Here is a 27,600-nt window from a genome sequence, read left to right as displayed (position 1 = left end):
AAAATAATATATAATAATAAAGAGAAACGACAATACTTTTCTAAAAAAATTGTATTTTATTCAAAATCAACACCGGCCCTTGAAACTCAACCACCCTTTATAAACAACTTTTTAAATCCTTTTCTTCGTCCTGTTCGAGGATTCTTTTTAAAAGTTTATATACATAAATCGATAGAAAATTAAATTTTAGGCAGCTACCTAGAAGCCAGACCTGGGTGCCAAACGGAGGGTTAACATTAATCCCATTATGAAGCATTAAGAAATGTCTAAACAATTTGTATATTGTTGAATACTGTTGAAGGCACTACTATTTTTTACCGCCACTGTACATACTCTCGTGTGCCAGACATGTGTTAATTTATACGCATACACCTATAAAATGCAAACTAGCGCATTTAGTTGCAAATGAAATTCAGCTTGAAATCGTTGCATATCTGCAGGCGCGTGTCAACAAGGTTAGATAATCAAAAACCATTAACTGTAAATACAATAAACAATCTGCATACTCCTCAATTTAATATATTAAAATAAAAGAATTAAATTGCTATGAAAGTTGCAGCAAATATTACTAAAAATTGGTTGCAACGTCAAGAGTTGCGTTTGCAGCACATTAAATTGTGGCAGCGTGGACGGAAAGTGGGCAGTGAGTAAGTAAATATTTGAGTGTTTTTATTTGAATTGTATTTCTAAATAAAATTTCTAAAATTTATGTAACTAATAAATAATACGAATTCACTATTGCAGAATAATTCAGTCTAAGCCGAGAAGTGCTACATTGAAAATGCCAAAAGAACGCAAACAACACCGGCGTATGTTGCAAGGTAAATATATTCGTAGAGTATGTATGTACATATATACTATGTATGCATGCATGTGATTGAATAAATTCCCAGCGAATGAATTTGTTTATAAATTTAAGCAAAACTGATATTCAAAAAGCATGTAGATATTTCCATTTTCCTATTTCTGCTATATTTCGCAGTTATTTTCTAATATTCATAAATATATATGTATATGTATGTAGGTTGCTTTAACTTCTATCTGAAAGATAACTGATATACTTGCGATTTCTCCCAGTGAAAAGCGAGAAAGACTGGCAAGATAAACGTTCATTTTGGAACACAAGTCATCGATGTCATTGCCGGACGCCATTATCGAACAATTGTCCGCAAAGGGGACCAGTGAAGCTGTCTCTGGTGGTTGGGGTACATTTCGAGGTGTTGAAGTTGAAAAGTAATGGTGAAGGGACACCATCCTGCAGCACGCCTTGGACAGTTAGTTGGCTGGCTTTCAAGGTTTCAATAGTGGGACCACTTGTTAGGAATTATGAGAGTGGCTATGTACAGGTTGAAGACCTTTGTGATGTTAAGTCTGTCGGAGCCATGTCTTTTGAAGTTGTTGCTTTACTGTTGCCTATCTGAACCTCATCGCTGGAGAGAGTAAGCGGTGCACAGTTGTTAGGCAGTTTGGGCACCCTTCTGGGGCCATGACGCTTGGACTTATTGACTGAAGGATGCAAAATTATCAGACTCTGACAGCGTTAGTTATAAAAAGCCTAAAGGAGATTAAGAAGTTGGTTTTTGGCACAATTAGGCTATGATGTCTCCATGATCTTACTGATATCAGTTGCTTAAATAAATAAGTAAGCTTATTTATTTGTCTTCTACATAAGGAGTTTGCACATGAAAATACAATTTAAAGCAATTTGCAGTTTATACTTGGAATTATTATCGATACTGCAATATACTAATTCAGCATATGATACATTTACTTCATTAAGCAATATCGGCGGCAAAAAGCTCTGACAAAAACTTGCCCGCGAAAAGAGACAACTTACATTAGAATTTTTTTCTTCTTAGTGCCCATTTACACAGGGAAGCATTTCGAAGAGAAACATGTTGTTCGTGGGAGAAGGACGGACGCGGAAGAGAGGGGGATTTTGTCGCCCGTATTGACGACACGCTTTGCGCCTCTTATTCGTATTTCTAATCTTAAGCCAATTTTTGACATTTGTTTCATTGGGTATTCTTCTTTTGTGGGAGAAAGTTGTGAGTTCTGTGCTGGTTTTCAATCAAACGGAAAAAATCAACGATGACAAACATCAGAATGCTGCTTGGGAAATGCAGGATTATTTTTGTTAGTAAAGTTGATATAATTTAAAAAGCTTATGGAGCATGTTTATGTTGAATTCTTTTTTTTCTACCATTTCTAGAAACTCAAGTTATCAATTTTAAGTTAATTATTTGTATATGAAATATATTTAATTTAAAAAATTACAAAAATTTTTATATACATACATATATGTTTGTAAATAAAAAACAACAAATTAATTATTATTTAACCAGTTTGCATTCTTCATTGAAATATTTAAGCAACTGTTGATGAACGTTCTCCGCTTTACATGTTAGCGGGTTGTAGAATATATCCGAACTAGAAGATGCTGAATTAGTAAACGTCAAAATGTTGCCGAAAACAATTTTGCCCGTGTGAACGCGAATGAAACATGAAAAGAGAATTTCCAGTGTCGCCCTTCCATATGTCTTCGTGGGTAAATCAGCACTTATACTGCATAGCACAATGCATTAGTTCACTCTCTTAAGGTACTCGTGTATAAATAGGTTCTCTTCGATACTGAGACCGCATCACTAAGAGAAAGCGCCCGTCTCTTATCATTGCAGTATTTTACTACAGCTTTCAGCAGTTGATAGGGATCTATAGCAGAGCTCAATTTGATTACAACAGCAGTGACTTTTTACGATTTGGTCGTAAACGGAAAGCAGAACGCATAGCCGCTTTCACTTGAAAGTGCCAAACGCTGGGAGAAATCATTGAGAATGTTGTCTTCTTTTCTTTTCTTTTAGGCAATCCAATGACATCCGATGATATTAGGTTGTTCTCTTACAAACATATTTAATTGTTCAGTAAGTGCATGTACCTCGCTGCACAATTTATCTATTGTACATTAGCACATTCCGATTCCGTTTTTTTTTTCGCTCGCTCTTCCATGTGCTTAACTGCCGACTTCAAGTTTATAATATAACTTCTGCTGCCAACTCACTTAGCTGCTCAGCTAAGCGCTTGTGCTCAGCTTTTGTGATTCTAGGCGACTCTCAAATTTCGCTAATCACGCATTGAGAGCAGTACAAAGTGACCTACTTACTTTGTATTGAAAGCGTTTGCGGAAATGGAGCAATTTCTTTAAGGCCCGTTGCTCGTGTTGTCATTTTTGGCATGTAAACAAACTAAAAAAAATATTAACAGGAAAATAGCAAGGTTTTTTATCCACAGTATTTCAAGTAATTAAATTAAAGTTTATGTCGATTTTGCTTTACTCCCAGTGGATTAAACAAAATACGGATTAAACTACAGCTACTACAAACATGTCTACTCTGCCGGCAGACACATAATATTATTTGAATCCTGAATTTTTTACATTATCCACAAAATTATGTGAACTAATCCCAATCTACAGCTTAGGAATATTGCCAACAACTACTGCTTTATTAAATATAGGTATGGCAAGGAGGAAAAAGCTGCTCATAAAAAACATCAAGACGTACGCCACAAATAGGAGGAAGAGCTCGACCAAATGGATTAGACGTAATTAAACGTAAATAATTTTCAATACCCCAAGCAGAGAAAGCAGAAAAATCAGAGTTTATTTTGAAACACATGCAAATCCTCTACGATACCAATACGACTGGAAAAGTTCAATTGTTCGACTTGTTTTAAAAAAATAATGTGAATTTTCAAATTTCGTGGGCTACGTTCATTCGACTTTCGATTATTATTTTTTTATGTTGGTACTCTCTTCTCGAAGATACTTTCACGGTTTTAGCAATATAGAATGATTAGTTTGTTTGTGAGAGGCATAAATAAGACAAGTGTTTAGCGTGTTGGCGATTTTCTGCTATCGAAAAAATGGATCAAAGAAGTTGCATCAAATTTTGTGTAAAAAATGGAATTAAGTGCTCAAAAACTCTAGAAATGTTGACGGTGGCATACGCTGAGTCGAAAAGAGGTTTACAAGTGATACAAACTTTTCACAGAAGGTCGAGGAGACGTGAGTGACGACGGACAGCAACGCCCTAGCACAACAACAACCGATGAAAATGTTGAGAAAGTGAGGAAAATTGTTATAAAGAATCATTAAATCACAATTAGAGAAGTTGCTGAAGATGTCGGCATATCGGTTGGCTTGCACCATGCAATATTTTCGGAAATTTTTGGCATGAAACGTGTTGCAACGAAGTGCTTTCCAAAATTGCTGAATTTCGACTAAAACAACGTCGCATGAGCATCGCTCAGGAATGGTTGAATAATGTCAACAATAATCCAGATTTGCGTGACGAATCATGTGTATATGGTTATAACATCGAAACCAAAGCACAATCGCTCCAATGGAAGAGTCCAGGAGAACCAAGACCAAACCAATCACGCCAAGCTCGGTCAAATGTCAAATGTCAACGTTTTGCTCACTGTTTTCTTCGATTACCATGGCATAGTGCATCAGGAGTTCTTACCACAAGGTTGTACTGTAAATAAAGAGTCTTTTCTTGAAGTTATATGTCGTTTGCGTGAAGCAATACGAGAAAAACGCCCGGATTGTGTTAAAAAAATTTATGGTTTTTGCATCACCTGTTCACTCATCTTTGTTGTGAGAGATTATTTGGCCAAAAACAGCACCGTTATCATGCCTCAGCCACCGTATTCACCACATTTGGCCCCTGCGACTTTTTCCTGTTCACAAGATTGAAGAGACCCATGAAAGGACGGCGCCTTGCGACGATTTGGGAGATAAAAACCGAATCGCTGAGAGAGCTCAGGATATACCAAAAAGTGCATATCAGAACTGCTTCGAGGAATGGAAAAAAACACTGGCACAAGTGTATTATATAAGAGGGGGGCTACTTTGAAGGATACAAAATAAAAATTGATGAATAAATAAATAGTTTGTGAGAGAAATGAAAATTCACCTTATTTTTTGAACATACCTCGTATGCTATCTGGAAACGCGTGAATATTGACATACTGACGCACAGAAAAAACATCACTAAGAAAGTGACTAAATAAAAGTGGACCGAAGACGGTTTCTTGGGGATCATCTGTTGTACCGCCTTGGGCTGGGATATTGATTTACTTGATTTTTACTGTGTGCGCCCTATCCACAAGATAGCTAGCTATAAACTTCGCCGAATTGTCTTTCAAACTAAAATATGAAGTATTTTAGTGTGAAAAAAGCCGATTGAGGTCCACTGAATCAAACGCCTTAGAGAAACCAAGTAAACAAAGACGTGTGAAGTTGCGCTCGAGCAATGGGCTGTTATTCTGTAATATAAAAAATTATGTAAAATAAAAAAATATATTACCGGCGCGTACACTTCTGTTAAGTGTTTGTCCGACCTCCTCCTCCTATTTGTGGCGTGCGTCTTGAAGTTTTTCCACAAATGGAGGGACTTACAGTTTCAAGCCGACTTCGACCGCCAAATGGTTTTTATGAGGAGCTTTTCATGGCAAAAATCCACTCGGAGTTTTGCCATTGCCTGCAAAGGGGCAGCCACCATTAGAAACAACTTTTTCTATAATTTTGCTGTTTCATACACAGAGATTCGAACCTACGCATTCCCGTATGGTAGTCACGCACTACTCATTCAGCTACCGCGGCCGCGGTTTGGATCTATAAATATAAAAATTTGTGCCAGCGTTGAATTTTCGCATGCTTTAGAAAAGGTTGATGTTACTTATAGGCTTACATTCACCTGCCACTTTTTTGCCACTGGCAGCACAATAGCTTTTTTCCCATTGCTGGAAAACACGAGCTTGTAAAGCACTAATTTATTATATGCGTCAATTGGTCTATAACAAAATGCCTTTACGACTTTAATAAATTTTAGAAAAATGCCATCCTCCCCTATAGCATTGAATTTGATCTTTAACAGTGACTGCAGAGCATCAACCTCACTAAGAGCCACAAATTGAAATTCCTATTTAGCACCAAAACAAGATGAATAATCTCTTGACAAAACAGCACAATTGCTTTTATTATAAATAACAAAATTGCCGAAAAAAGATGTTGATATCTTTATGCTTAAAAGTCATGCAAAAATATGCAATCATTTGTACAAAGTAAATTTTTTCGATGACCTTGTGTCTGCCTTTTTATTCGTTATATTTTTATATGAGCCTTGTTAAAATTCCCACTCACTCGCTCAGTTATTATTTTTTCCTTCCATAAGTTGAATTAGTTATCAAATTATAAGAGCGGATTTATTCAAATTTGTTTTTATTTCTTTTGTCTTTTTTGTAACTTTTGTGTTCATTGTAGTTTGTTCTAAGATATACATATATTGTATATGCACATATATATACATATGCAAAATACATTTATGCGAGCGCATTTATATTTGTACGACTAAATTACCTGCCCCCGCTTGCAAGGTGGGGTACTTATATATACAGCTGAAGGCGTGCAGAAAAACGTACAGTCCTATTTCTATTTTTACACACATACGTATACATATTTGCATATTCATACATATGTATGTGCACTTATAATAAGTTGGCTGAAATATTTTCATGTCATGCTTTCCTTTGTGTCTGAAAACTTTGTTCTGTTGGCCGCAACGTTTATGCTCGCTTATGTAGATGTTGCGTTGAATGTTTGTTTATATTTGCAGTGCGTAATATTTTTAGACGCGGCACAAAACAAGATTACGAACACTCTGGCAGTTTTTTGGAGGCTATTGGGCCCGGTAAGTTTTTGTAAAAGGATAAACAAATTTGATTAAGCATGACAAGTAAATCAATTGAGAAAAAATACTAATTGAGAGACATTTTACCACAATTGTCATGTAATGGGGTTGAAGCAGTCGTTTTTATATCAATATATAAAGGGTGATCAATTTAGAGGTATCGGATTCTAAATTGAAATAAAACAACGAAAATTCAAATTGACTGGGCAATTTTTATTATTTTTGTGTAGCACAATTGATGACATTTATTTTTTAAAGAAAATCCATAACCCCTTTCAAATGTTGGCCGAAACTGCACCGTAATTGGGCCATCTGTAAGCACCAATTTTGAATGACTTGCTGGAGGACTTCGGTCGTTTCTCGTTACTCATTACTTTAGTAATTGACGATTTTCGTAATACAATTCCACGATGTATACACGTTATTGAGGCGTAAGTCTTTCCAAATTAGTTCTGAGAAAAATTAAGTACTTAGTTTAACAGCAGTTGCGCGTGATCTGTCAAAGAAACTCTATTGGAAAAAGTGCCTGATCACCAGTAAGTAAACAACAATACTAAATTCCAAAGCCTTGGCATAATTTCTTTTCTTAGAGTAAACACAAAATACAGCTTCCGAGAGAATGTACCAAATACGAATTAATGGTGTACTTTTGTTCAATAATAATCGGACCCTCCCAAACGAACATTTTGCCAACACCATCAGCAGTCATACGACGCCAGATCATAATGCCGCCTCCCGCATGGTACCACGCAATCTGGATGGTATTCCTCGCCAACCCATCGACTCACGAACGTCACAGCAGGTGTTCCAAATACCTTTAGGAAAGGAAAAAAATCGTTTTATAAGATTTGGACTAGAGTAAGAAGCTATGGTTGTTGATATTGTAATATGATGTAAGCTAAGTCTCCCTCCAAGTTCGGTTTATCAGACCACAGAGCATTCGACCAATCTTTGTAAAATGTTGGTATCGAAGAGCCCATTCAAAACGTTTTTCCGATTTTTTATTTTTTATTTTTGAAAACACTAATCGGACTTGCGACTGCGCACCGCGAACATCCCAAAAAAGTGGTAATCTCACTCCAAGATTTCCTTTTCACACTTGAAACTTGGAGTGTTGGTCTTTTGTCGTAACAAAGTCGATAAACCTGCTTCAATTGAGGCATTACTAAAGTTATTCAGGAGATACTCCAGCGAGTCGGGACATTTGAAAGGAATAACAAAAAAAAATAAATGTCATGAATGGTTCTAAAATAATAAATATTTCCCAATCAATTTGAACTTTCGTTTAATATAAATCCGATACCTCTAAATTGATTACCCTTTGCCATGCATAAAAGTTCTCATTAAAAAATTAGTAAATGTATATTTTATGTGCAACCTTAGAGGTAGTTAATATTGAAAACCCTTAAAGTATGTTTAAGATTTTCTTTAGCCTCTACTCAAATAATTTTCCTTCCCTCATATTTACGTACCCTCCGTACATAGTTTTGGTGCTGGCACAGTTATTTGCGTTGATGCCGGTTTGTGGTGTACTCTCGAAGACGGCATCAGAAATTTATTTTTCCTGGAAATGTGTGCGCACCTGGTACGCCTTGTTGGTCATCGCTTGCCTAGGTCCAGCCAGTTTGTGTACGATCACTTTTGCATTTCACGAAAAATTTAGTTTCGACACAGTTGGTAAGTTGGAAAATAATTGTTAAATCTTATTTTGAATCTTAAAATTCTCAATCTTAATGTTCTTATGTGTCGGGTGTTTTTTAAGAACTTGAGAACTTAAAATTATAATAAAAAAAAAAATAATTGGCGCGTACACTTCTTTTAGGTGTTTGGCCGAGCTCCTCCTCCTATTTGTGGTGTGCGTCTCGATGTTGTTCCACAAATGGAGGGACCTACAGTTTCAAGCCGACTCCGAACGGCAGATATTTTTATGAGAAGCTTTTTCATGGCAGAAATATACTCGGAGGTTTGCCATTGCCTGCCGAGGGGCGACCTCTATTAGAAAAATGTTTTTATTAATTTTGCTTTCACCGAGATTCGATCCAACGACCTCTCTGTGAATTCCGAATGGTAATCACGCACCAACCCATTCGGCTACGGCGGCCGCCGTAATGATAATACAAAAGAGAAATATTGGGAGAATGAATTTTTTTTTATTATAATTTGGTAGATAACTTCATGGCATTTATTATTTGAATATGACATCCGGTATATGTTCGCCCTTGCAACGAGTTACCTGGTCCATTCGAACAGTGTAATTTTTGACTAGTTTTTTCCAATAAATCTGGTCTTCAATGGTGGTTTCAAGTGCTTCAAGAGTTGCTGGCTTATCCGCATAAACCAATGACTCAGCATAGCTTCATAAAAAGTAGTGAAGGGACATTAAGTTGCACGAACGAGAGAGCCAATTAACAGTAACAGGAATAAACAGAAAGTTTTCAACAAATTGATTTTGCATTAAATCGATTGTTAAGCGCCACGATAACTGCTTTAGTGATTTTGGCCGAGTTTAACAAGGCACGCCAGCCGTTTCTTTCTTTAGCTAACCGGTGCCAGTTGCGAACATCAAGTGAAGTCAAGTCCTTTTCCTGCCAATTTTTCAACGTCTCCCTTCTTATTTCTCTGCTACCACCAGCTGGTATCGCATCGAATACTTCCAGAGGCTGAGCGTTTGTACACACTCGGATGACATGACCCAGCCAACGTAGCCGTTGGATCTTCATTCCCTGCCTTATGTCTACGTTGCCATGGATCTGCGACATTCGACCTCGCCGACGTGCAAAAATCCAAAGATCTTCCGCAGAATCTTTCTCTCCAACACTTCAAGTGACGCGTGAAGGTGAACCAGCCCAGTATAGCTGGTTGCGCGCTGGGTTTGGGACCTGCCACGTACAAATCCTCTCCAATGAAAATACGAACAAAGCCTCGGATGAGAACGGAACGCCATTCATTCAAAAGAAATGCGGACCGATGACACCGCCAACGGGTCAGTCAATTTTAATGGATGTAATGGAGACTACTTATATGTGACAAGTTTGCTTATTAACGTAGCCATTTAACCTGAAAGGAGATTCATCAGTGAACACTTCAATAAAAATGTTCATCTTCAGCCAGTTTCAAATGAGCCCAACCAGCAAAAATGTGGCGCAAACGATGGTCATTTAGCATTCTTGCACAAGCTGTATTTTATTGGTCGAAATCCGTGGTTGCCGTAGCGGAATGGGTTGGTGCGTGACTACCATTCGGTTTTCAGAGAGAACGTAGGTTCGAACCTCGGTGAAAGACCAAAATGAAGAAACAGTTTTTATCTAATAGCAGTTGCTCCTCGACAGGTAAAAGCAAGCCTCCGAGTGTATGGTATTTCTGCCATGAAAAAGCTCCTCCCAAAAAAAATATCTTCCCCTCGGAGTCGGCTTGAAACTGTAGGTCGCTCCATTTGTGGAACAATAGCAAAACGCGCACCACAAAGAGGAAGAGGAACTCCAATATATATATATGTACTAACAAACACCCAATATATATATAATATATATATATATATAAGCCAAGATCCTTACGTAAAATTTTTTACATAGACGAAGGACAAAAGCCAATAAGTTGACATGGATGACAAATCGCCATTTCGGCGTCTTCTTCAACACTTCGCGCTACAGCAGCAATATTCTCCTCAGTACGCACATTTCTTTTTCTTGTTGATGGTTTTGAAGTGAGACGTGCGAAAACGTTTAAACACTGTAAGAATTGCTTGCTCACTTGGCCGCTTATGTTGACCGTAAATTGGAGGAAGTCCTCTATGAACTTCGAGAACTGATTTTTTTTAAGTAAATTTCCATAATTTGGAAGCGTTGTTTTGACGTTAAACGAATCATGATGACTTGCCAAACCTTATTATTACCTATAATTGGCGCGTACACTCTTTTTGGGTGTTTGGCAGAGCTCCTCCTCCTATTTTTGGTGTTCGTCTTGATGTTGTTCCACAAATGGCGGCCGCCGTAGAACTGAACAGAAATGTCAATACAAATTGCCATTCTCAACGGTCAAACCATAGTTATTAATATGAATAGTTCTCGTGTGTCTAAAAAAACACCCGATATAAAATCTTCTTTTTCCCATAACATATCTTTTTTCAATTGCAGAAGCCATCGTATTTTATGTATCGATATTTCTCATTGCTTTGGGATTTTTTCAATTGGCACGCAAATGGCCAGCGCTAATGCTGCAATGGGAGGGCATTGAGTCAAAGCTGCCGCCGTTGAAGACGCAAATACAGAGAGCAGCGCTGGCACAGAGAATAAAAATGATAACACTTGTGGCAACCATGTGCTCCGTGGGTGAGTATGTTGTGTTATGTGGAATGATCTGCCATTAAGGTGCCACCTTATTGATTCGGTTATTTTTTTGCTTTTATTCAACTTCTGCGGCGCAGTGGAACATTTGCTTAGCATGTTGGGCATTATCTACTATGTGAATGCGTGCCCAGCAATACCGGGACATCCCATTCAGAGCTTTCTCCACTCGAATTGGTCGCAATATTTCTATTTTTTTGAATACACCAATCTGGCGGGCATCTTAGGCAAAGTGTTGAATATCTTATCGACATTCGCATGGAATTTTAATGACATATTCGTGATGGCTGTGAGCGTGGCGCTTTCGGCACGCTTTCGACAACTCAACGAACATATGCTGCGCGTAGCCAAGCGGGTGAGGTGTCAATTGTCAGCCATGGGTTACAATTCTTTACTCCCGCCATTATTATGATGATGTTGAAGAGCGGATAAACATTTTTTTTTAGCTTTGATTATAATGATATTGTAATTTTTCACATTTTCCGCTTGCTGTTTAGATTTTTATTCCACTTTTCTGCTTGCATAGTTTATAATAATAATTGTATGCTAACAAGGGTTTGTAATGTTTTTTCGCAGCCAACCACGGAAAAATTCTGGATAGAGAATCGCATAAATTATCGCAATTTGTGTAAATTATGTGAAGCGACTGATGACACCATTTCCGTTATAACACTGCTTTGTTTCTCCAACAATCTGTTTTTCATTTGCGGTAAAATTCTTAAGAGTCTACAGTGAGTACTAATGTTATTTAAATCTAATTAAATGCTTTGTTATGCAGATTTAGTGAGAGATATTATTGGGGTGATTGTACAAGGTGGCGCAAAAATAACCTTGCGATGTTTTTTGGCTGTAATTTAAAAAAAAAAATAAAAAACTTTGATTCTTTTTGTGGATTATTTTTATTAGGTCTTTTAATTTTTTTTACATCAAGTCGAGAATATGAGCTGCAAGAGTCTGAGGCTTGTTGACATAAACCCGCGACTTCAAAAAGCCTCACAAAAAGAAGTCTGGAGCGGTCAAATCAGGCGATCTTGCTGGCCAGTGCAAATCGCCAAAACGGGAGATTAGGCGCCCGGGAAATGCATCCTTCAGCATATCGGTTGTGGCACGTGCAGTGTGTGCCGTTGCACTGTCCTGTTGGAACCACATGTTTTCCAATCCCAATTCTTCAAGTTGCGGCAAAAAGAACTCGTTGATCATTGCTCTGTAGCGCTCACCATTCACAGTAACCGTTTGGCCCGCGACGTCTTCGAAGAAAAAAGGTCCGATGACTCCTCCAGCGAAAACAGCACACCATACAGTGACTTTGAGTGGGTGTAATGGCTCTTCGTGGATTTTCAGTGCCCCAGAAGCGTAAATTTTGCTTATTTACGTACCCGCTAAGATGAAAATGGGCCTCATCACTCATGATTATTTTTGATGAAAAATCATCTTCCTCTAGGTTGTGATTAAAGATGCCTCGAGCGTATGTTAGACGCGATTGGCGGTCAGCAGATAACAGCTGATGCACCGTCTGGACTTTGTACAGAAACATCGTCAAATCTTTTACCAAAATTCGCTGTAAAGACCGTCGACTGATTCCCATTTGCGTGGCACGTCGTCTGGTCGATATCGACGGCGCTTCCATGACATTCTCGGCTACAGCAGCAATATTCTCTGCAGAATGGTTACTCCGGGGTCTGCCACGCCTGGCAGCATCTCGTGTTGTGCCAGTCCCTTCGAGGCGAGCGGCTAAACGTCGCAGTGTTTCACCAGTAGGCGTTGGATGGCGAGGAAATCTGCGACGAAATTCACGTTGTGCCAAAGTCACCGACCGATTATTGGTCAAATAAATAGTCAGCAATATTCCGCGTTCTGGAGCAGTGTAGCGTAACATTGTTTATTAACGTGTATTTCGCATGTGTTTACTACACAAATATCAAAACAGAACTGACATTAGGGGCCAATCGCAAAATTTATAGCATTTTCTGATAGGAGGATTACTTTAGCGCCACCTGTTACTTTACAGAGCGCACGTTTTCCATGGATTAGTTCACCATCAACAAGAATACATCCAAATATATACAGGTAGTAAATATCAGCTCCAAGCACAAATTAAGACCCTGGGCTCGATGATATTACGCTCGAAACTGGTCGGAGAATGCTTGGTTTTTTTTCGTTCGCCTTCGACCACTTAATTTTAGGCTCATCTGGATATTGCAGGCAATTGCGGGTCGGATGAGTTAGCTAGAGAGCGGACCTGTAAATTCGTTTTCCCACAAAACGGGAGAATTGGGATTTCTTTGACTTGCTCTTGTCTACCACTGGTAAGGTGGGATTCGCGTAAATTCAGTGAACAAGGCACAAGTCTACAAACTAGTAAGATCGCGAGATCCTTCTGTCCACATGAGGTGGTTGACAGATATGCTTAGGTCAAAAAAGTCACAGCACTCGAAATTCGTGGGTGCATGTTTTATGTATACTTCGAGAGTCGACATTACTTCGAGCTCTTTTTGCGTCAGTTGTATGGAGGATGAGGTGGAGTTATCTCAGCACTTTCTTCTTAGTTGTCCTTCTCTCGCGGGCATCTTAGCTTCCATTTTCTTGATATTCCTGCTGATGTAGTAGGCCTAGATATTAGCCACTTAATGATTTTCATCAGCAGGTTTTTTTTATTTATTTCAAGAAGCCAATAACCTCATCAAGTTGGTATCCTTCTCGCGGGGATGCACTTTGGAGCTTCCTAAACTGGTGGACATGCACTCCCGCCTACACTTGCCATTACAACATTCACCACTCGCCTATCCTCAAGGGAATAATGAGAGGGCAGGGCGAGCCCATCCATGCATACACAGATGGCTCAAAGATCGAGACCAGGGTGGGCGGAGGTGTATACTCCGAACATCTGGGGATCTCCTTCAGTTTTCGGCTTCCCGCCTACACTTGCCATTAAAACATTCACCACTCTCCTGCCCTCAAGGGAATAGTGGGAACGGGGCGATGCAAGACAAGGCGAGCCCATCCATGCATACACAGATGGCTCAAAGATCGAGGCCAGGGTGGGCGGAGGTGTATATTCCGAACATATGGGGATCTCTTTCAGTTTTCGGCTTCCCGACTTCTGAATCGTCTTTCAAGCTGAACTGATAATAATAATGAAACTCGTGACACTGGTACGGTGTGATGCGATATCTGGAAATGATGTCTACATTTTTACTGATAGCCAGGCGATGATGAAATCCTTCACAAAACAAACGACAATCTTTAAGGTAGCCATGCAACGAGATGGCTGAATCATTTTATCTAAAAGCAACATGGATTTTTGGACATCGCGACATTGAGGGTAACTGCAGAGCCGATGAACTAGCGAGACTCGGTACTAAATTGAGTTCACAGACATGTCATAGACATGTCCTTACAAACATGTAAGCTACTTACGTTTGAGGAAATCGTAAGAACAGTGAACGAAAGGTGGCGTAATGAAACCACTTGCAAAATTGCCCGTTAACTGTGGCCGACTCCCAAGGATAAACGCCCAGAACCTCTGCATCAAGGATGGGTGTGTAAGCACATGACTTCTGTAGAAGTTGTCTAGATGAGGAAGAGTCATCTTCTGTACCATAGTGTTGCTCTACAATTCTACGTAGACAAATTTTTTAACGAATTGGAATGTCTCAGTTCTGCAGAAATCGGAGATATTCTAAAATTTTGGAAAAGCACACACTGGTTTTAGGAGAGATAGGTAAAGCTCCCCACGCGGCATCACAATGGGCTAAGAGCCTGAGTGTGTCCCAAAAGACAACCGCTTCAACTTAACCTTATCTAAGAAGCCAAGAAAATAAAATGTCAGACTGACTACTGTAACTGAGGAGCAATGAAAATATATACATAATTCAATTGCAAACTTACATCTAACTAATTAAAATGTATAATTCAATAGTACAGAAAATTATTTTTTAGAAACTGAGAAATGTAGCAAATTAGAATTGGAGGTCTCATTAAACTCACGATGAGCTCTTTCAATAGGAGCATTGCAAGCAAATTTTGTATTGAACTTATTTAAATAGAACGGAAAGGTATTACGAAGAATTCTGGGAGGTGTAAGAAATCTAAGTCAGCAACAATTCAAGAGCTAAAGGATAAGATAATTCGGCACATTAACGGCATAGAACCTCAATTATGCCTCAGCGTCATCGAAAATTTGGGCCATCGGATGGAGGTGTGCCGAGACCGTGGCGGCCATTTGGAAGATATTGTATTCTACACGTAATTGAGTCATACCAATATTATCATAATAAAGAGAAGTGATAATAATTTCCTAAAAAAATTGTATTTTATTCAAAATCAACACCGGCCCTTAAAACTTAACCACCCTTTAGTTTGAATATCCAGCCTTCAGTATGCGCAACGAGTTCAAAGTTTTATATGCACAACTTTCACTTTCATTCTATTCAATATTCTGAAAGATTTCATTTTCAACCTCTTCGATTTTTTTATTTAGGAAGAAACCGTCTTATTCACATACCGCGTACTTTTGGTTCTCGCTGGGCTTCTTATTGATGCGCACCTTAATGTTATCGCTGTACAGCGCCGAAATCCATGATGAATCGCGGCGTCCGCTGATAGTATTTCGTGGTGTGCCCAGCGAATTCTGGTGTCCTGAGGTGAGTGAGCTCTTGCTTCGTTAATATTTATTCCTATTAGATTTAAAAGAAAAGTTCAAAGTGCATGTGATGTGACAAAAATAGCCTCGAAAATAGCGGTAAATGTTATTTTCATTATGCGTACATACATACATACATATAAATTCTATTCTCATATTCTGTTCATGCTTAAGCTTTCTTGCACTTTAATTTGCGTATGCAGGGGTACTTATTTTATATTTGGCTTTTTCATACACTCGCTTTGAAAGTTTTTAGGTTATACTAATTGTAAGGTTTTGCGGTTTCTTGGTAATCGAAAAATCTCAGACCCTACATTAAATAAATTTTATCTTACACCAAGGCTCAAGGAGAGTTTTTAAAGCCACAGAGACCATTCCATAATAGTATTGGTGACCCTCCCTACAGCTTCTGTAATGGGGATGTGATGGTGACCAGTGAACACCGCTGTGCGTTTGGAAATTGAAAGACGAGGGATCCCCAGCACTTTGGGAGTCTTACTTCGTTCGTATTGAAGCCAAAGTGTTTTTAAGAGAGCATATGATACAATAACACTCCACCTGTCTGGCGCTTTTTTAAGAAATAAATTGTGCAGTTTTCCTTTAACACCGTTCAAGGTGACACCAATATCTGCGACGGGGACAACTGAAACCGGCTCTGTCGATTCCTTCTTGGCATGCTGATCAGCAATTTCATTTCTTTCTATGTTCCTATGTATGAGATAAATGTTTCCTGCATGTTCGAGAAGTTTGATCTCCTCCTTACAGGAGTTGACCAGAACAGAGCTGCAGCGTGGATTTATGTCTCCCTCCCAACGGCGATCCCATAGAATTAGGATCGCGAAGACCTTTGTGTGACACTACTAGTTTTCGGCAGTTTAAAGAAACTGAAACACTGGCTGATTCAGAGAAAACCCGCGCTTCAACTCCAGATCCTATTTAGGTTCGGTTGGTGAAAACAGAAGTACCTACATATGTCCGTGCAGATTCAACCCTCCTTAAAATCCAAAACGTCTTAGCACAAGCCTCAAAATGCGGATGGTCAGATCTGTACGGATCTGTACGAAGTACAGAGAAGGAAGGACAAATCTGCTTCAAAATGCCATTATGTCCGACAGGAGATTGCCTTTAAGGGGGGGGGTAAGGGATAAACGCTAAAAAAAAACACTTTTTTTATGAATTTATTGTAGCGAAACGGTTCAAGTCAGTTTACTAAAAGTTGTTGCATATTATAAAGTAACATTTCAAGAATATTTGATAAAATTTTCATGTAAAAATATTGCAAAATGAGCGAATGAGACCTCATTTACGTAGACGTCTTTTCAAAAATACATTTTGCAGTAGTCAGCATATCTCAGCGTAGAATCATCCGAAATCAAAAAAATCGAATAATTTAGTTAAAGTTTGAGTTAAACTTCCCCCCAACGTTTATTTTGACGATTTATTTTCATTTTCAGCCATTTGGTAGTCGTTTGAAGTAAAAAGTGATTTTTGACGAAAAAATGCCGCCATTTTGTAGGTGTAAAACCACCTTAATATAAAAAAAAATGGCGAAAAAAAAACGTTGGGGGGAGGTTTTTTATATGTAAATATGTGTGCAAAATTTCAAAAGGATCGGTTGAGTAGTTTTCAAATGCCAATGACTACGCACTTTAAAAAAAAAGGTTCGAGAAAACCGCGTTTAAAGTCTGCTGCGTCTCGGCTGATGTTTGAGGCGGCTCGGCTTTATGCTCTATAACTTAAAAAGTTTTGCTCGGATTGACTTAAAATTTTAACACGGTATTTTTGAAATGTTTTACTACAATAACATGCAAAAAAAAAAAATCGATTTTTATCCCTTACCCCCCCCCCCCCCCCCCCCCCCCCCTTAAACGCCAACCTCCTTCAACCTGATAGCGCTTTGAGAAGTAATAGACTGAACTTCAAGATCAATGGTAAGTTAGTGCAGAATGACGTTACTGTGATGGCAATACATGCAGTTCTCTGACTTTTTCAAATAGCTGATCCAAATTTTGTGATATCCTGCGTATTAAGTGCATTTTTTTTTGGTCGTTCCAAAGATGCTCTATTGGACTTAAGTTGGCACACAAAGATGCCCAATCCCGAATAGTTATCAAGTTATCTTCGAAGAACTGTTTTGCCACACGAGAAGTGTAAAGTAAAAAAAAATAATTGGCGCGTTCGAATTATTGTCTTACTGAAATTCCCAAATCACCAGTAAAATCTCTGCTACATAAGGCAGCATTACATTGTGATGTATCTGAACGTAGTTGACCGCATCCATATTACCTTCGATACGATGAATTGGCCGAATGCCGTTCCTTGAAAAGCAGCCCCACACGATTATTGAGCCTCCTGCGTGGTTTATGATTGTTGAGACGAACTTCGGGTCGTATGCCACCGCACGTACTTTCTATCATCTGGACTATTTTGGCGTTTTGAACCGTTTGTTGCATCGCATTCGTCGAATTCGCCGTGAATACCTCGAAGGAGGAAGCTGCATGATAATACACGTTAATGCACCATCTCATCGATCCACTCCTGTGACTGATTTTTTTACTAGAAATCGCATTTTAACCTTCAATCACTCACCGTCTTCGCCTGATATGGCTCCATGGGACTTCTACCTATTCGGAAAATTTCATTTGGCCATGAAAGAAAAACGTTCTGCGTCCATAGAGGCCATCCTGGAGGACATTCCGGTTAATGACATGAAATACTTTTTCGAAAAGCTTTTCGCGTAAAACAGTATATCGAGGCCATAGAGGACTATTTTGAATAAATAAACTCGAAGTTATCAGAATAAAGCTCCGGTCGTTTCTATTTTAGCTCAGTCTTGTTTATTCTTACTTTTCTTTGTAAAGCAGAAAAAAATTCACAAAATCTTGGACGAAGTCTGAATAGTTCTTAAATATTTTTCCCACAAAAATATCAGCGCTGCTACTAAAATGGAAAAAAATTACTGCGAACCTTTCAAGAGAAATAGACAAACCAACGCATTCGAATGAACACAATCACGGAAAATATATTCAAGCGCAAAATTACCGTGGAGAAGAACTTGGCTTCACTTGGTATTTCAACTGGCGCCGGTTAGTACTAGAAAGAAATGACTGGTGCGTTTTGTTAAACTCAACGCACGTGGTTGGCCCACTGTGGATATTAAATAGCCGACTATCAATGACAAACTTCCAACCGTATTTTTATCTGCTGCCGGAGCCGTCAAGACCCACCCTAAAAATGAGAGGTTTATGCTTCGCGAGCCTATAATTCAAAATTGCTAGCGATACATATCGAATTGAAATAGATGAAATCCAACATGCTCCAAGTAGCACTATTCTTTTGCAAAATTGCATGGTTTTAGTTGGTTCGGAGGAGCAAATATCCGGGCTTATCCTTTTGCGGCTCTGCCCTTGTAGGAAAATTCATAAGCACCGAGCTAGTGAACTAATAGGAAATGTAGAAATTTCGATATCACTCGTATTGCCGTTCCTTCTCAAAGCTCTTAGCAGCGGTACAACGAACGGCAGCCCTGAGAGTTGTGCTCGCCTACCGCACAAAGTTATGGGCATTAAAGAAACAGGGAATGGAAGAAAGGGCTAGCAAACCTGCAGCGCGAAATAAGAAATGAAACGCTGAGACTATGGCAAGATTGCTGGATTGACAAAAACGCGGCAGATGGACGGCTAAACTCATAAAAGACGTCGCTACATGGAACAGCAAGAACTTCGGTGAAGCTAATTTTTAAATCACCCAAACGCTTTCGGGGTACGGGTATTTCCAGAAATACCTGTTCAAAATACGGAAAAGTGAACACCCCACATGCATATGTATATGGGGATGCCGTCGAAGATGACGCTGAGCACACATTCTTCCAATACATGCGTTGGGAACAAGAACGTCGAACGCCGAAGAATGCAGTCGGTCACATAACCACTGCAAATATAATCGACAAGATGCTAAGTAGCGAAGAAAAGTGGGATATCATCAGTGGTTTCGCAGAAAGAATTCTCCTTCTCTGGATGCAGGCACTTAGGCATAGACCTTTGTAATGAGGATGTAATGAAGTAATGCGCAAGCGGTTCCAGAGTGGACGACCGTTCCAAACGAGAAGGATGGCAGCTTTGATGTTGTATTAGGTATTTTAAACTCCTCATTCGAAAAAAAAACCAAAATAGCTGAGATTCATGAGTTAAAGTTCGAATTATTGGAGCATCCACCAGCTTCACCAGATTTGACCCCTAGCGACGCCCATCTGTTTGCATACCTGATGAGGTCATCACAGCTGTGAAGGCGTATTTTGCAGGCCTTCCAGATTCTCACTTCAGGAAAGGAATTCATAAATTGGAATCTCGTTGGAACAAGTGTCTTGATGTTCAGGGAGCTGTATAATAAAGACTATTTCAAACCATAAAATTGTGTTTTTCTTATCGAACCGCAAAACTTAATGAAAAATCTAGTATACCATTTTTTCATATTAACTAAAGTCTTTTATATGCGGCCAAAGTTTTTCATTTTATATCTCATACATTTTTTATGTTTGCTGCTTTACATTCACCACTTCTCTGCTCGTTAGGCGAAAAATTTGTATGTGAAAGTAACAAGAGTTTAGCTTTGTTTTTAGCCGCATAGCTTACAAGCAACATTCTTAGGCCACTGCTTCTAAATAAAAAAGGGGATAATATTTATTACATTTTGCATACTTTGAGACAGAATGCTTTAAAGAGCAATGGAATTTCATAACTGTTTGAGCAACATCTGGTAAAGAGCGGACACTTGTCCTTTGACCGTCCTACGACGCGATCAAGTAATATGCATAGTTGGATTCATGTGATTTTTTTATTTTATACACTACTTCCTACGTGGTTGGTGAATCGAAAGCAGCTAATTTTAAGTCATTAAATGTATAATAATTCGATGAGCATAGCAAGAACTATTTTGTACTTTTTACCTTACTTATGGAAATGTGGTACATTAATTTTTTTTTTCAGAAATTGTAAAAAAATATTATGTAGTAGTGCATGCAGAATAAACTTTTTATCGTCAGCATTGTTAAATTATAAAATAAATTATTTTTATAGTAGATGTAAAACTTTTTATGTGGTTGCAATTTAAAATGCTAATACTGAACTTCAACAAATATATGTACATATGTATGTAGGTACATACAAATTGAATGAGCTTTAATTTTCTTCTTTTATTTTCCTTTTCTACATTTTTCACAAATTGCATTCCGAAACACACTCATGTGCGCATAGCTTAAGCGTTTCTCGGAGGAAGTAACCACAGATCTGGTTGCATTGTCTGGCATGAAATTTTTTCATTTAACTCGTGGTCTCGTGCTCTCGGTAAGTTGTGGCTTGGCGCGCAGAAATATGTACTACTCGTGTGTTAATGCATGCGTGTATGTATTGAACGCCAAATCAGCTTGCAATGCCCTAGGGTAGTTCAATAAGTTATTAAACTGTGGAAAAGTACAAATAAGGAATGTATGTATATAGGTTTTGTTTTTGTTTTTTTTGTAGGTGTCGTTTTCTCTTCAAATACCTGTGGAAAATGTCAAATCTTTAGACAGCCATTCCAAATACCTTAAAAGCTTTGCCATAAACATGAAGCAGCATTTACTCATAAATTTATTCAAAACCTTGAGAAATTAAATTTTGAGGTAAAATAAGTTCCCTTATCTGAGCGGTACAAATGCAGAGAAAATAAGAACATATCTACTTCACTTCGGTGGCTCTTTAAGTCTCTCCTCTACTTTCGTTAACAGAATACAATAGATCGTCCTCGTATCAGCAATGGGCCAGAATCAGTTGTACAGGGTTTTACAAAAGTGACGCCTAAATATCAGTAGTGGATAACTCCAAGACGGTACTTTTGTTTTATACTTATCCTGTTTGATATTTGTAAAGTAGGCAGATACACATTTTTACAAGATAAAAAACTTCGTTAAAATTATTGAAACTTATGAAAATGGTCGATCGTAAGAACATTAGGTGGCATAACTCGTAATTTTTTTTTTGTGGAAATAATCGTTCGATTCAGTCAACAATTCAAATATTGATGAACAAATTTCAAGAAACTGGTTCTGTTGGGTATAGAAAAAAGACCGTCAGACCTACAACTGAACGTTCTGCTGAGAAGATAGTTGCTGCCGTAGCGCAGAGTATTTCTGGCCAACCTTCAATATCAAAATCTCGATGTTCTCAAAAATTAGGCATTCATGAATCGTTGGCAGATTTTACCAGTAGATCTGCTCATGGTGGATATTTAAATGATGCCGTTTTTCATATATAATTGTTGAGAGCTGCGTTTTGAATAAAAATAGTGAAACCTGAAAGAGTCTAAATGTGTACATGTCTTACACGTATTTTAAAACAACATCTTGGCGCGTCTTTTGAAAGACCGGTTCCTACCGTGATAGGACTATCGTTAACGACTCTCAAGCTTCATTAATCATTGTACTTGAATATTTTACAATATTTTAATTGACATTCTGATAAGTTTACTACTCTCCGACTCTCATTAATATCTGACTCTCTAACATCTCTTATTTAAAGAAACAGAGGGCGCTATAAAGTTAACGAAACTTATTTAGTTCCAATTTCTCGTACCTCATCTCAGCGCGACTAGCGAAACGTTGACTCGCAGATTGGTGGATAGCTGATACTTGGTTTGCGATTATTCCAAATACATAGTTTTAATCTTGCCATGTACCCATATACAGGGCTACCGGGAAAGTAGTAAGAAAGGTTGCCTACAAGGCGGTGCACTTTCTCCTCTACTTTGGTCCTTTGTTGTGGACTCTCTTCTTAATGATCCGCACGAAATTGGATACATACAAGCTTTTGTGGACGATGTGTGCATACTAATACTAATCTGAGGACGATCACTAGTAGCTTTATGCTACAAAATGCAGGCAGCCCTAAACAAGATTGACCATTGGTGCGAATTGCATGATCCGGTGAATCCTATAGAAAGTATAATGGTACATTTCACCCATTTTGAAAGGAGTAACACTACAACTGTCTTCTAAAATCAAATACAGGGTGGCTGATGAATTTTGCTACATTAAGAAACTCAAATAACTTTTTTTTTAGTGTATGGAATTCATTTATTTTTTTTTTCAAGTTGAAGGTCATTAAATTTTATTAAATGTAGCTTAACTAGTTTTAAAAATAATTGAATTTAAATGCCCCCCATGCTCGTTGACACAAGTGCGGCATCTTAGTAAAAAGTTGTTCATTGCTGCTTTGAGAGTTGCGACAGGAATAGCCGCAATTTGTTGGCTTTGTTTTATAAACTTCTTGTTTACATAAACCCCACAAGAAAAAGTCAGGTGCAGTAAGGTCAGGCGATCTGGGGGGCCAAAGAAATTCGGAGTTTCTTGAAATCAGTTTATTGGGAAATTTTCGTCGCAACTCTGTCATAACAGTCTGGGCTATGTGAGACGTTGCCCCATCTTGTTGAAACCACACAGAGTTGAAAGGAATTCTCTTTCGGCGTAGTTCTGGATAGAAAAATTATTTCAGCATTTTAAATAACGGTCTCCAGTAACCGTAACGGTGTGACCATTTTCTTCAAAAAAATAAGGCCCGACAATACAGCGTGAAGAAACCGCACATCACACTGTCACGCGAAGAGGATGCAATTCCGTCTCGTAGAGTATCTGTGGGTTAGAAGTACTCCATATTCGACAATTTTGTTTTTTCACATTGCCGTTTAAATCGAAATGGGCCTCATCAGACATTAAAAGGCAGTTTAACATGTTTTGGTCTTCTTCCACCATTTGCAAGATCTTCTGGCAAAATTCCTAGCGAATCGGCAAGTCTGCTGCATTCAGTTTGTTAACCATTTGAATTTTGTAGGGAAATAAGTCTAAATCTTTGTGCATTATTGTTTGCAGAGACTGTCGGCTGACACCAAGTTGAGCAGATAAGCTTCTTGTTGAAACCCTTGGATTGCTTTGTATAGCTGCAGCTACAGCAGCGATCGTTTCCTCCGTCCGAACTGGTGGGTTTCGATGATAAGGCCTTCTTGCGACTGTTCTTTGCTCAGGAAAATTATTCACCAGTCTCATTATGGTCCATCTGCTCGGGGGATCGCCGCCAAACATCCGCCTGTACTCTCTCTGTACCAAAACTACGGACTCCAGTGCGTGATAGCGGCGGACTATCCAAATTCTTGTTTGCGTGTCCCAGTTATCCATTTTAATAAATTTTAAAGATCAATCTGCAAATTAAAACAAAAATGGAACAGATAACTTAAAAAGAAAAAAAGTTATTCAATTTTTTTTGGTAGCGGCTACTATGTAGATAATAAGATCGAATACTAAAAGTCTGCTGGAAGTGTAAGAGAATTTTTAGCAAAACATGTGGTCAAAGATCGGCGATCCCACACTGGTTCTACATCAGCCTGATTAGGCCCATTATTACTTACGCCTATGTAGTTTGGTGGCAGGCTGGTTAATTTTAGAGTAAAACCCCTAATCACACTACATAGAAGTGTGCGCTTGGCTATCACAAAGGTGCTATGATTACGACATCTGGCGATGCCCTTAATGCCATCCTGAACTTACAAGCTCTAGATCTTTAAATTCGAAAGGAAGGAATGAAGACGGCGTACTGGCTGAAGTTAAAGGGAGTCTGAGGAAACGAAGAAAACACTGGCCACTGTCAGATATGCCACCAGTTGTCGGAGCAGTGCAAACTGTTCTCTATATCAGCGGACAAACTGGTGCCTTACGTTAGTTTTGGTTGGAAGTATGATGTTTTGATCCCAGATAGGGATCAATGGTTAAGTTCAGAAAAACCACTAACGGGATTTTAGAGCACTTTCTATATCGGCGGATCTGAAAACAGTGATGGTAGCCGATCTGGCTGATACTTAGATGAAGACACTAAGAACTCCTACGCTACTGGACAGATGGCTACGGCATTTTCAACGGAAGTCTATGCCATCTACGCCAGGCTATAAACCCCTTCCTAACCCACGCTGTTTTCGAAATTAGTCGGTGAGTGTAAGACAAAACTGCACAGTGTTGCAAAACACAACAAGGTTAGTCTTATTTGGGTGCCTGGACATTGTGGTATTACAGGGAACGAGTTGGCTGATAAATTGGCCAATGAAAGGTCTGCAAGCATACCACTGGGCACTGAACCCTTTCTAGATGTAACTTCTGCATCAATGCAACTATGGATTGACGACTTCGTGAGGTCTACCCATAGAAGACGTTGGTCTAAGTTGGGCTCCTGCAAAGTAGCCAAGTGCTTTGTGAAAGAACCAAAAACCAAACCAAAAAATGAGTAACCTTTCCCCCAAAACTTAATAGGAAAGACCTGAGAGTACTGGTGGGTCAGCATTGGGCTACCATAGAAATTATGGCGAGAATGAAGACACTGCAGAGCATTTTGTTTTTAGCTGCCCGACGTTTTCTAGAATCAATGCGATGTACTAGGTATGGATAAATTTCCGTCTTACTGTCCATATAATACATATCTATCCTAACTGAATGCTTGGATCTGCCCAACCCCTCACAAATCTAATTGAATGTAATCTAAACCCAAGCACTAAACAGTTAGTGTTTTTAATCGATATTTCGGGCTACCTGATAAGTCTATTCAGTCTTATTCCTTTTTAAAATAATTTGTAGAATAGTCTCTATACAAAGTGTTTCTTTTTAATAATTAAAAGTAGGAAACCCGTAGTAAAAAAATGTAAAATCACTACTGTATCAAGCAGCAATACTTAAGTGGTTAAAATTGTATTGATGCTTTTTATCAACTGGCGCAACTTTTGACTAAAACCAACTAACAATAATTAACTTTTATACAGATAATCGACATACGAGGGGGGTTCAATAAATAACCGTGTTAGAAACGAAAACATAATTTTTCAAAAAACAAAAAATTTATTTTTCACATAGTCCCCCTTTAGAAAGATACACTTCCCCAACGCTACGGTCATTTTTAACCTCTCCAAAAAGAAGGAATTGTCGAACTCTCCAAAATACGTCTCTGACTTGGCGATGACTTCCTCGTTTGAACTAAATTTTTTTCCCGCGACCCATTTCTTCATGTTAGGGAACAAGAAAAAGTCACATGGAGCCAGATGGGCAGAACGTAATTCTTGCAGTTTGGCGGTGACAATTCCGGATGAATGTGCTGGTGCGTTATCGTGGTGAAGCAGCACCGTCTTGTTCGCCAAATGAACAAATGCGGCCGTGTCTCCTTCAATTTTTTGTGAAAACGGTCCAATAACTCACTGTAGTATTGTCCAGTGATCGTTCTTCCTTTTTGTAAAAGATCCATTAGGATGACGCCATTCGCATCCCAAACAATCGTCGCCATGACCTTTCCGGCCGATGGGACTGCCCCCGCCTTCTTTGGAGCAGATTCACCGGGAGAATTTCATTGTTTTAATTGTTGCTTAGTTTATGGTGTATAATGATAAATACAGCTTTAATCAACGGTGACAACTCGATGCAAATTCTGTTTCGGATATCGCTTAAATTACTGACTATTCTGACTACCCCTAACCCCATAAGAAGTCTCGGCTGATATTTATCTAACTAGCAAACATAGATCTTGAAAAATTTATGAATTACTGCCCTACGGACTGTCTAAAGTGTTGCAGAAGTCCTGAAAAAGTATGGCAGGGTCATAAAATTTAATATCGCATATTAAAATTTTATCCTAGTAATATTTTCTACTTAAATTTAAGAATAAATCGAACATCCTTTGTAGAAGAGAAATCGGATTTTTTTACGTTTAGTTTCATGTGAACGAATACTTTTACTCTTACAGGTTTTCATTATTTTCACTTGTACTGATTTACGTTGTCTAACTTTATTACTTGGTTCTCATTTTTGGCAGGTAGCAGGCAGCATTGTCACCTACGAATTGGTTTTACTGCAATTTAATAAGGAAGACAAAGTGGGCGATTGTTACGAGAACTGAATTTCTGCATCGTGCGTCTTGGCATAATATTATAAATGTATGTATGGATGATGTATTGTTCATAAAATACCATAGGTATCCTTATGTATAATATTTCTATAATAGATGAAAAAATAAAACGAATCGCTTAAAAAATCTGCAAGTTTGCTCTTTCATTCTTTTTGACGTTATTTGTACTGCGGTTTGCAACATGGGAATACAGTTTAATTTGAAAAGCGTTAAAAACATTCCTTTTAAAATAATTGGGTACATAATCGTTCATCGTGATCTTTTTTTTTTTTTCGGAGACGACGATTAAAGAACAGGCTTCAAATCAAGTTAGGTGTTCTGCCTTCTACATCTGTCGAATGAAGCAACGCGTTATAAAATTTATATTTTTTACGTTTGTCCAGAAGCCCGACATTAGTGTCAGCCTGTTTAAATTATTCTAGATTAGTTCTAAATAGAGTTCCAGTATTCATTCCGCTCGTTCCACGTGACTGTTGACAGTTATGATTTCGAAATTGCAAGAGACTTCGTTTATTTAGGAACTAGAATCCGATAACAATGCCAGCTTTGAAATCCAACGGAGGATCTGTCTTACCAACAAGTGCTATTTAATAGGCAATTGAGTAGTAAAGTCCCTTCTTGACGAACAAAACTAACACTCTGCAAGGCTCTCATTGTGCCCGTCCTAATGTATGACGCAGAAGCTTGGACGATGACATCATCCGATGAGGCGTCGCTTCAAGTGTGCGAGAGAAAGATTCTGTGGAATATTTTAGGAGGAGATGGAGTAATGAGCTGCATGAGTTTTACGACGACGTCGTCATAGCGCATCAAATAAAGAACCAGCGGCTTTGTTGATGGAGTTATGTGTCCGAATGGAAAGAAACTATTCAGCTCTGAAAGTTTTTGATGCGGTACTAGTT

General features: G+C 38.5%; 1 protein-coding gene across 1 annotated transcript; it reads left to right on the top strand.

Annotated features, from left to right (window-relative positions):
• Positions 1 to 546: 546 nt before the first annotated feature.
• LOC129240843 (gustatory receptor for sugar taste 64e-like) lies at positions 547 to 26,724 on the top strand. The gene is made up of 10 exons (XM_054876869.1): positions 547 to 647; positions 745 to 821; positions 6,678 to 6,752; positions 8,238 to 8,429; positions 10,886 to 11,080; positions 11,176 to 11,450; positions 11,672 to 11,826; positions 15,576 to 15,738; positions 20,990 to 21,079; positions 26,606 to 26,724. Exons 1-10 carry the CDS (start codon positions 547 to 549, stop codon positions 26,687 to 26,689), a joined length of 1,407 nt encoding a protein of 468 aa, XP_054732844.1. The 3' UTR covers positions 26,690 to 26,724.
• Positions 26,725 to 27,600: the final 876 nt, after the last annotated feature.

This window comes from Anastrepha obliqua, chromosome 3 (genome assembly GCF_027943255.1).
Source record: "Anastrepha obliqua isolate idAnaObli1 chromosome 3, idAnaObli1_1.0, whole genome shotgun sequence".
NCBI classification, from domain to species: Eukaryota; Metazoa; Arthropoda; class Insecta; order Diptera; family Tephritidae; genus Anastrepha; species Anastrepha obliqua.
This window is presented reverse-complemented; position numbering and strand designations above follow the sequence as displayed.